At 35.5% G+C, this 10,957-nt stretch overlaps 1 protein-coding gene across 5 annotated transcripts in view; it reads right to left on the reverse strand.

Moving 5' to 3' along the window:
- Positions 1 to 6,859: 6,859 nt before the first annotated feature.
- Positions 6,860 to 10,957, reverse strand: part of spen (split ends) — a 40,705-nt gene continuing 36,607 nt past the window's right edge. For 2 of the 5 annotated variants that reach the window (XM_065306374.1, XM_065306349.1), the window contains exons 6-12: positions 10,871 to 10,930; positions 10,557 to 10,675; positions 10,335 to 10,498; positions 9,831 to 10,276; positions 9,569 to 9,769; positions 9,348 to 9,509; positions 6,860 to 9,032 (exon numbers count right to left, since the gene is read on the reverse strand). In XM_065306374.1, coding sequence (XP_065162446.1) covers positions 8,904 to 9,032; positions 9,348 to 9,509; positions 9,569 to 9,769; positions 9,831 to 10,276; positions 10,335 to 10,498; positions 10,557 to 10,675; positions 10,871 to 10,930 — 1,281 coding nt within the window. In that variant the 3' untranslated portion in view covers positions 6,860 to 8,903. Of the gene's footprint in view, positions 9,033 to 9,347; positions 9,510 to 9,568; positions 9,770 to 9,830; positions 10,277 to 10,334; positions 10,499 to 10,556; positions 10,676 to 10,870; positions 10,934 to 10,957 lie in introns of all 5 variants that reach the window. The other 3 variants (XM_065306357.1, XM_065306341.1, XM_065306366.1) reach the window with 2 other exon arrangements.

Below are 10,957 nucleotides of genomic sequence, written 5' to 3' on the forward strand. Positions count from 1 at the left end.
CATTGAGACAATTTGTTTACATGACGTTCCGGTGTTTAGATACTTCGTGATTATTATTACACGTGCTGGTTTGTGAATGTTTAATTGAAGTCAATTAAATTTAAAAATACATATTTCTTAACTTTGTCGAATGCGTTATCCATATTGTTAACTTTTATATGTATGTATACATTAATTTGAATTGGAACGTGATAGTATTATTTTTTTGAACTAATTTATTTATTGAAAATTAGTAGTGTTAAAAAAATGGGAAGGTGTTGTGCTATTCCAGGATGTTTTAGTGGCCGAAAGACTAGTGAGAAGGTAGAAAAAGTAGTTTTATTCAAAGCATCAAAGGTGAGTAATATCTTTGAAAAATATGTGTTATAAACAATTAATTTATAACTAATAGCCCAAAGATTTAAAAATATGTCATAATTTCATGTATCTTGTGAAATATTGGCGGTGTCCATAGTAATGTAAGTATTTAAACTCGTACACTAACGCATAGTGGCGCGCTCTATTGGCGAATGTTTGGTCCCCTAGATCGTGACCATTAATTTAACATGACGTTCGGACTCCTTATATCTATACTTCGTGGGTAGGTTTTAGAGCGCTGAGTTGCGGTGCGTACGTCACTTTTATAAACAACTTTTATGTTTAACAATAACTTGCAACATATTTGTAATCGCATTTCTGTCGTACGCATATAGAATAATGCCCCTCCAACTGCGGGTCGATTATCAATCTGTCTTGCTTAGTTCGGCTTAGTCGGTTGAGCGCTGTTGCAAGTGCGCACGTGTTTCGTTCATTAATCACACGTGGTGATACTTTCTCGCGATTCTTGATATTTTGTAGCAGTACTTAAATCGATTGACGATCAGGGGCATTTAGTTGTATCAGCCCACTGCAGCGCACAACGAATTATTTGAGTGATTCTTTGCGGAGCGCGCGAGGCGTTCGTCGTATATGTTCCGGTGACTATGGACCAGTAAGTACTGGAGTTAAATGAAGTTAAATTTATGTGTTTGTCGTGAATACAAACAGGTGAGTACATTTGAAATATCTGCGTGGAATAGTAAAGAAGTGCGTAAATGTGTTTGTGTGCTTTAGTCCTTTATTTTTAGAAAAACCAAGGAGTAAGTAGCTTCAAATAAAATTTTACTTTTATTTAACGTTTTAAATCATGCACAATGTTATTGCTTTATAATAATTGAAAATGATTCAGTCAATAAAGACTAATTTAATTTTACATTATTGCTTAAATGTGTCCCTTGTGTTCTTAGTCGTTTTCAGGATTAGTATTAAGTCATGTTGAACTCTACCATAGAGTACACCATAGTATAGCATTGTATAGTACAGTGCATATATTTATGCTGTATTTTTATTGTACTGTAAGATATGAAAGCATAAATAGAAGAAACGAATAAAACTTGATAAGTAAGCCGTGTGGCTCTCAGGTGTGCAGCTTATGCTGCCATACCGTACGTCGATGGTTCGATCCCTAGTTGTAGAAGGCATTTTTCTCAAACATAAAAATAAATGGTGCAATCTGGGTTGCATATGTCAGTTCAGTAAGATGCAATGCAAAATAAGTAAGATACGAGAAGATGCAATACAATATAGAAACAAGCAGAACAGGTGAGAAGAGATAAGGAGAGAGGAAAGAAGCCACCCCGAAAGAACACAGGATTGGCTCGAATTTTTAAATTTTTTGGCGACGTGTCGTTATAAGACAGTCACAGGTCGCCGGAGGCGCTCTGGTCGATCGCCCACCGCTTCGGTTCGTCCATTGCTCCCGGCCCATCCTACAGCTACGATGTCTCTGCGCTTCATCCCCGAAATACTCAGGCATATCAACAATATTTATGGTGGGGGATCATCCCCCGAGTGGGAGAACTCCTTATAAAGACAATTCTTTTGAGGACTTGTAAAAATATTTCTAAGTTTTAAGTCGTACCTGTACCTGAAATGATAGAAGGGGTACACACAAATCGTAGGAGGCACAGTCATTTTTAACATTTCTTTATTGAAACATGTATACAATGAAAACTTGTAAAATATAATACTAAACAATATATGCGCCGCCATTTTGAATCTAGTTATAAGAGCAGAACTGTATACCCCGCACATGCAAACAAGTACCAAGGGTAAATAACAAAGAAAAACAAAACACTAACAAATTTTGCATAGTTTTCTAGAGACCGACCGAAATTTCGGTTTCGGTTTCGGCCAGTTTCGGCCAAGAATTTTAGTTTCGGCTTCAGTTTCGGTTTCGGCCAATTTTTGGCCGAAACGTTCGGCCGCATCGAAACTCACTTTTCGTGAATTGTCGTGCATCGCTCGGCTAACTTCGCGACTAATGGCGGTAGTTACTTGCCATCTCAGTTCGTACAAAGAAACTTAAATTAATATTATATTTTGTATCAAGTGACTAAACGGGGATTTTACTCACGTGATGGATTTTGTATCTAAAAAAAACCATTACACAGGGTGTTCCAAAAACAATATAATAACATTTAAACAGAAAATGCAAAATTCCAGTAGGGAAATATATAACTAAAACCACCGTCAAAATAAAATCAAAGGAAATTAATATGATAAAATGATGTAAAGAAAAAACGACAAATTTTTGAAGATAATTTCTAAGTTTTCACCAGGGAAAATTAGTATACATGGTGTTACAAAAAACCACTACGGTAAATTATAATACAGGGTGATGCAAATAGAAAACGACAAAATTTTACAGAAAAGTCCTAAATTTAAATAGGATAACATATATCTTTCCCCTTTTAACAAACCCACTACGGGAAACCTTAATACAGGGTGATACAAAAAGAAAACTACAATATTTGAAAGGAAAATCCTAAGTTTAAATGGGATGACATACATCTTTCCTCTTTGGTCACTACGACAAATTAATATACAGGGTATTACAAAAATAAAACACTAAGTTATGAATAAGAATATGGTCTATTAAATGATAAGGAAAATATATCTACTGGGTGATACGCCAAGAAAAATTAAGATTTAAGTAGGAAAACGGGTGGAAACAATAAACAAGGCGACAATAACAAGATAATATAAGAAGAAAGCCATCACAACTTAAAAAAAACAAAATGTTTAGACAGAAAATCAAAGAAAAGTGAAAAGTAAGAAAACATACAATTAGAACATTTCAAAAATTGGATTTTCTTTGGATATGAAGGAAAAGTGATGGGTTGGATATTACAAAAATATAGCCCAAAGCAGAATTTTATTTAAAATCATGTAAAACAACCACCCGGAGAGCCGCCGGAGAATCAAGAACTTAGCCGACGGCACGCAATATCTTAATCTTTTTAATTTGTACTTTAAACAAAAAAAAAACAAGGTGTCAAATACGTAATGGCTTAAAGACCACGTAGTTGAAGTAAAAACAAGTAAAGGATTGCCTTTATTTTGAATGGATTAGATTTTCAAATGGCTTAAGAAATGCGAGAACATGCCTTGATGCAAAATTAAGTTTTGCGCTTTTTGCCTATCCAATAAATTGTAACGATCTTAATTATGCACATTGTATAAATGATGAAATACGCGTATCATACAAAAAGAGTATCCGACGGCCGACGGAACATCACTCACGTTACCTCTGCCTATAAATAATTCGCATTTAACGAACGCCGCACATCACTCGCGCACAATAGAAGGAACGTTTAGAAATATTACGTAATGACGTAAAAGAAATTAGGGAACTGAAATTATTGTGAAGAAAATGTGCGTGCAGATCACCCTACGACAAATATAAGACTGTCGCGGAAGCAAGCCAACCGCGTGGTGACCGCACAAAAATTGCTCGAGATAAAAAAACTTGTTTGTTTGTAAACACTGATACATTCAGTGTGGTAATGCAGAACATGAAAAGAATTGTATTCGTACAATGCATGGAACTTTTAATTTCGATTTAATTATGAATCGGACACCAGTAACAAAATTATAGATTAAAGCCCTATTGGCGTGTAAATAAACGTTGAATGTTATGATAATAAATACTTAAACAGTTCTTTTAATTCTACATCGATTATTTTCGTAACTTTTTTTCCCGAGATTAACCGTTTAGGCCCTGTTTGCAAATTTTAGTGAAAACTGCATTGGACATAAAAAAGAGAATTTTTTTGATTTTTTTTAAAACGACATATTTTATTTCAACACATACAGATTCTGTAATAATTAGAATTTTTGAATTCTGTTTTTTGGTTTTTGAGAGTATATTAAATTCTAAATTGGAAACATGTAACACAATTGTAGATTAAAACCATTTTGGCATGTAAAAATCTTTTTTTTTTTTAATTAAAATTGTAAATAGGGCCTTAACCGTCATTGATAGAAAAATAATTACTTAAATAATCAATTAAGAATTAAATTATCTTCCAAAATCCAAAAACAGAATTTAAAAATTCCCATTATTTCAAAAGCTGCACTAGCTGAAAAAAAATTTCATCATAAAAAAGACAAATGATTTCTCTTTCTTATTTTCGGAATTAAAAATTGTATCTAATAGTACTGGGTTTTCCCAAAAAAAAAAAAACCCAAAGAATTAAAAACGCAACCGACGGCACACGAAAATCTTAATCTTAATCTTAATCAAATCAACGGTAGGTATTGAAAGAGAAACAAAAATTATTTGTGTGGTTATTAACCGCTGGTTGGACCACGCGGTTGAAGTAAAATCTAATTAACAATAATGGATTTGATTTTCATATGGCTGAAGAAATGCGAGAACATACCTTGATGCAAAATAAATTTTTGCGCGTTTGGCATATCCAAAGAAAATACGAAATAAATATGAAATACGCGAATGATACAAAAAGAGTATCCGACAGCCGACGGAACATCACTCACGCTTTACCCTTGCGTGTGAACAATCCGCGCTTAACGAAACAGTACGTAATAACGCGACAAAAAGTTAAGGAATTCAAAATATTGTAAGGAAAATGTGCGTCCAGATCACCTGACGACAAAAATGAGACTAACGTGATACGCATGCCAACCGCGTGGCGACCGCACAAAACTGCAGGAGATAAAGAAACTTGTTTGTTTGTAAACAATGATACTTTCAGTGTGGTAATGCAGAACATGAGAAGAATTGTACTCGTATTATGCATAGAACTATTAATTTTTATTAAAATCTTAATCAGATTCTGAAAGATAATTTAATTCTACATCGTTTATTTTAGTAACTAACATTAACCGTTTAGAGTGTTTAGACCATATTTTCAATTTAGGAGAAAAATGCACTCGTTTTTCGTTTGTTCTTGACATAATCGCCAAAAAATTCGACCGAAAAATATTTTAACACAATAGTTCGACCCTGTTCATTGACCAAAAAAATGTTAAGTAAAAAAGTTCGATCCTGCTTTTCGACCGAAAAAATTTTAACAAAAAATTCGACCGAAAAAATTTTAAGTAAAAAAGTTCGACCCTGTTTTTCGTCCAAAAAAATTTAATAAAAAACTTCGACCGAAAAATGTTAAGTAAAAAAGTTCAACCCTTTTTTTCGACCGAAAACATTTTAACAAAAAAATTTAACCGAAAAAATATTAACAAAAAAAATTTTAACAAAAAAATTCGAACGAAAAATTAAAAAATAATTCGACCGAAAAAAATTTAACAAAAAAATTCGAACAAAAAATTAAAAAAAAATTTGACCGAAAAAAATTTAACAAAAAAAGTTCGACCCTGTTCTTCGGCTGAAGAATATTTATTAAAAAAAGTTCGACCCTGTTATTCGACCAAAAATGAAATTTATTGGACAAAAATAACGATAATCGAATGGGATTTTAAGACACTTACAAACGGTTTATAGGGTTAAAAAGGTATGCATAGTGTAAAGGGTCTATCGAACTTTAACATGACGTTAAGAAACTTCAAGAAAATTAATTAGTTCATGTGATACAAGGTGTTTTCCACACCATGTTTTCAAATTTTCCTAAAATTGCTGATTTTTGAAGAGCATTTTAAGGCACTTCCGGAAGGCCTGGAAGGTTGAAAGGGTATTCATCGTGTAGAGAAACTCTAACTCTATTCTGGTGTGGAGAAACTCCAAGGAAGTCAATTAGTTCACTAGATACAGAGGGTTTTTCACACCATATTTTCAACTTTTCCTAAAAATTCCTCATTTTTGAAGATCATTTTAGGGCACTTCCAAAAAGGCTGGTAGGTAGGAGGGGTATGCATCTTGTAGAGGAATTCTTCCGCTCTAACATGACGTTAAAAAAACTTACGAGATACTGGGCGTTTTCCACACCATGTTTTAATAACGCATCTTGAAACGGCTACTCTTTAATATCTGCAGACACGTGAGTTCAACCACCGTATCAGCTGACAATCGGCACGACACTGCTAGCAGTCCGCTAAACTATCCTCCCTCCCGCGCCCTACTGACAGTATGGCGAAGGTCGTGCAGATATAGACTGGATAATACGTAGTACCGTAATCTAGTCTTCGATACAATAAAAAGTATAAACAAACATACATACATGCAATTTTTAGCCGAAACAGAAACTGAAGCCGAAACTGACCGAAACCGACATTTCGGTCGGTCTCTACTTTAACTGCACCATAGGCAAATACTGCAGTACTTGGCCGTCCGTGCCATTTTTGCCACTTTTCGTGTCTTGAAACAATCGAAAAATTTAAAGGTGGAAGTAAGAAATTAGTATATTATAGGCACAGTGAATATTGTTTATGTTACGAGCAAATTGTAAGCAGATCCGATGCGCAACTGCGTTACAATGTAACGATGCAACTGCAACTACGCAGCGACGAATATTTCGTATAGTTACGAGAATTTAACAACTTTATCAAACATACATATTAACATCAGGTGAAACAAGTTGAGTTTTGTTGTAATAGTTATTATATTATAATAATTCACAATACACAGTATTTTATGTATGTACAAAATTTACAGTAATATATAGACATCACAATTTTTCCTATATTTATACTTTTGTTATCCCCTTATTTGTTATACATCTTCTCTTATCATCATCCTTTGTGTTGCTTTATTATTATCCTGTCAATTATATTCACAAATTCTGTCGGTTTGACAACTTCCTAACCGTTCAATCTTTCAGTTATTTCTGCTTAATAGTAGTTCATAATAATCCAACATTATTTTTTCATCTTCTTCATTATTATCATCTTAATAACGTTTCTCTAACTTATTATATATATTTATATTCTTTATATATAATATTTATATATTTATATATCTTAGTGCTAAATACACTGTACAGAACATATCGTATTCTAAAGAACTAAAAATAAAGGATACTTAAAGTAATCTAATAACAGAGAAAAAATCATGAAATGTCCCATCTCATCTGAAGATGTCTTCTTTGTGTGATCTTTAGTGAATGAATTCTCTCGATTCAATCGTCTGCTGAAAAATAATTGGATGTAACTCGGTAAATTTATGATCAATTGATCGGCCTGTGACAAAATCCAAAATGAAATTAAATCATTAGTCGTATTCGCCAGATATTCACATTTATACAAATAGACAATCTTTTCATCATCCTATGTCACTGCAATTAGAGCGATCAAATAATTAACAATTTTGCATCCTTATATTGAATTTGTATGAATGATTTATGCGGACAATAGCTGCGGTGCGTTCGTCCTCAGTTTTCAGCGTACTCGCAGTGCTATGTAATTATATGTAATATCTCTAAAAATATTTTACACTAAACTGACTGAAATGCAAACAGCGAACGTTGGGATGCAACATGTTATTCGTGAACGTCGTGATCGTATGTCTGTGTAGACTCTTAAGTTGCAAAAGTTTGCCGGTTTATCATATTTACTGGGACTGTAGTGTGTGAATGTCCTATAACCCTATAATGCTGTTATAATAGAAATGCTTACAATTGTAACGGTTGCGTTCAAACTGCTAAGGTTTAAAACAAAAAGAAAATGTTGACGCACGCAGCGTCTCCACACTCAAATTAATCAAACCTACGCATCTCTACGCTGAAAACTTCTAGGTATCCAATACAGAAGAGTACGCGCGAGTCGCGGCGAGTTGAGCATCGCTGCAAACTTAACATTAATAATACAACACGCATTGGCGAATCGCAGCGATGTTAACTCGCGCTCGCCTGTCGGCATCGGTCGACGAGATCGTCTTCTAATTCTTGACCCAGTGTTAAGGAAGTTTTGTGTGCAGCATGATCAAAATCAATTTATCGATCGACTTGTGGTCTCAACAGATTGATAGCGATTGTGCACGACGTTTAAACTTGATTGCGTTCTTATAAATAATATAATTGAACTCAAGAATTCAAAACAAAGTTCAGACATTTTTCGAAAAAAAAATAACGCATATTTAGTAAATAGTAATAATAAAAAACAAAAATTTCCCATGTATTCTTCATCTCTTTACATATGAATTTTTTTATTATAAACTAAGCGCGCGCGCAATGAGATCTCTTTTATAGGTAGTAAATTTTTTTTTGGATTTTTCGCATTTTTGTTTATGTGTTCAGTTTAATAATGTACTATTATAGTTTCATGTATTGTTTAAATATTTTCGTAATAGTAAATAACGTTTAACTACTTTTGTCAAGAAATCACAGTGAAATTTTTAAATATTAATAATATAAATCTTTTTTTAATCTTTTCCGTTTGCATATCGTTTAAGTATGTGTATTTAAAATTGTCCACCTGTTCTTCATTCTAATAGCCGTAAATTGGGTTTGCATTCCTGGTGTAGAGTTAAACTAGCCTTGAATCATAATCATATTTCGAGTCGTAGATATTTCGTGAACGCAAAAACTGCGCGAAAGGTTTACACATAAAGTGCAATTAGTTATTTATAGTTAAGTCCGGGTTCAAGTAGTACTTCGGTTCGGCGGGTCGCCACTCGCTGATGATAGTTTTCACACCGTCGTGATAACAATCAGCAGGTGCGCAATGTCAGCGACGCGTTCCAACAAGCTAGGTGCAATACGTCGCAGGTTCTCATTGACGAAGTCGCACGATGGAAAAATGTGTACAACATAAGCCGGCTAAAAATAGTAACAAAATATTATTAGTACACTTATTTGGAAGCATGCGGTTTGCTGTTTGTTTTATGTGCTCGCACTTGGTACGCTGCTTTAATTGTGACTATATCAATACTGAACATGCATGCACTGACGAGTTGAATAGCAGCGTGGTAGCATTAATCGTAAACTTAATTTGACTGAATCAAAATACACAATTAGAAATTGATGTATTGTTACATGCATTGAATTCAAATCTGGATTTTTTCTAGTGCAGCTAGCAAAATTGTGGTCTTAGGATATTGATATTTGTCAATAAATGATCATAAATGCACTTACCGGTTGAGTGGTGCCAGGTGCTGCCACATTCACAATTCCCGCCGCCTGCTTGTGTTGCAAATAAGTTATGAAACCGTTGGTAAGGTTCGTAGATTGTTTCAATACATCCATGTGGTCGTGGCCACACGGGAGCGCCAGTAACATGCAGTGTTCGTTCTCCATCTGTGATAAAGCAATTAGTTTAGTAAACGATTGACACTATTATATGTTAACAAACAAACCTGCATCTTTCGTGCAACCCCCTCGACCTGTGGCGGTTCGAGTCTCATTCGCTGAAATATCCTGAGCGGAGGAGTGCTTCCATCAATGTTCTTCGGCAGACTCATTTTAGCTACCTGATCGTTACCAGAAACGAAATACATCTGCACGGCAGCTTGATCGTTCTTCAAAGCTAGCAGGCCTTGCCACATTAAGGGATATTGCTGAAAATGATCAAGCAAAACCTTACATTCATTCTGTACCAAAATACTGCTATTAACTTACCTTCAAAAGCATAAGAAGACTTTCAGCCTGCGGTGGCACCTGACTGGCGTGTGGTGGAGTCGCTGCTTGAATGCCCCGTTGTGACGCGGGCGCATCACCCACGTGTCTCGCCACTGCGCCCATGATGTTGCCGGCAGCGCCTAACACTGCCCCGAGTCCTAAACTGCTCATCCTCTCAGGAATATGGGTAGACATTGGTCTGTCGGGCGTGTGAATTGACAAGGGGCGTTCGATGTGTGACGCCAATGCGGAGTGTGTGCTCAAAGGTCTATCGGGCAAAGCACCCATATGACCAAGGGACCGTTCGCTGCCTAAAGCGGCAAGAGAACCATGGCTGGTTAATGGTCGGTGCGCCGGAGGAGGTTCCTGCGATGCATAATATCTACCCAGTTGGTGTGGAACGCGGTTGGAATGAATGCCATAGGCTTGGCCTATTTGTGGTGATTCTGAAAATGAAAATAATTAGTATTTCACAACGCATTGTATAACAAATAATATAAGTACCTGTGCTTCGGTCTTGCAAGGGTGATTGTAAACTGTGTGGGACATTGGATCGACCTGTAAGAGCTATGCCCACTGATCCGGGCCTACGCATCTCCAGTGGCGGTGAAGTAACAGGAGCTTCCTCACCCTCCTGCCCGTCAGCAGATTTTTCAATTCCGAGACTTCTACAATCAAATGCGTGTTAAATTCCGAAATCGTATGCAATACTCTATTATAACGTACCTTTGCAAATGATATGGCTGTTGACGCATATACTGTTGATACAATGATGGGTGGATGTAGTGCGAGTGAATGTCATGTGGTAGTCGCACACTTGGCGTATAATGCGCAATGCCCTCCCCCTGCAAAGAAAAAAATCACATTATTATCGGTGAACGTACATCCAGACAAACAGAACAATATATTTGACTGCAAATAGTGCTGGATTGAGCAAGTGACAACTGTATCTATACACTTCAAATTCAAAAAGAGGAAATACAAAAAAAAAAAGAAAATAGTCAAGGCAGGTAATTTGAATTCTTAAATAAAATTATCACCTGAGGTGATGGTGAATTCTGATGAGCTGGTGGTGGACTGCGTCTTCTAGTCTCTCCATGCTGCTAGAGGCGGGTGGTTAGTGAAAA

The sequence above is a fragment of the Atheta coriaria genome, unplaced genomic scaffold, assembly GCF_025399875.1.
Source record: "Atheta coriaria isolate IRGN ID8LTWV9N9 unplaced genomic scaffold, Caltech_Dcor_3.1 hic_scaffold_1_pilon, whole genome shotgun sequence".
Lineage (NCBI taxonomy): Eukaryota > Metazoa > Arthropoda > Insecta > Coleoptera > Staphylinidae > Dalotia > Dalotia coriaria.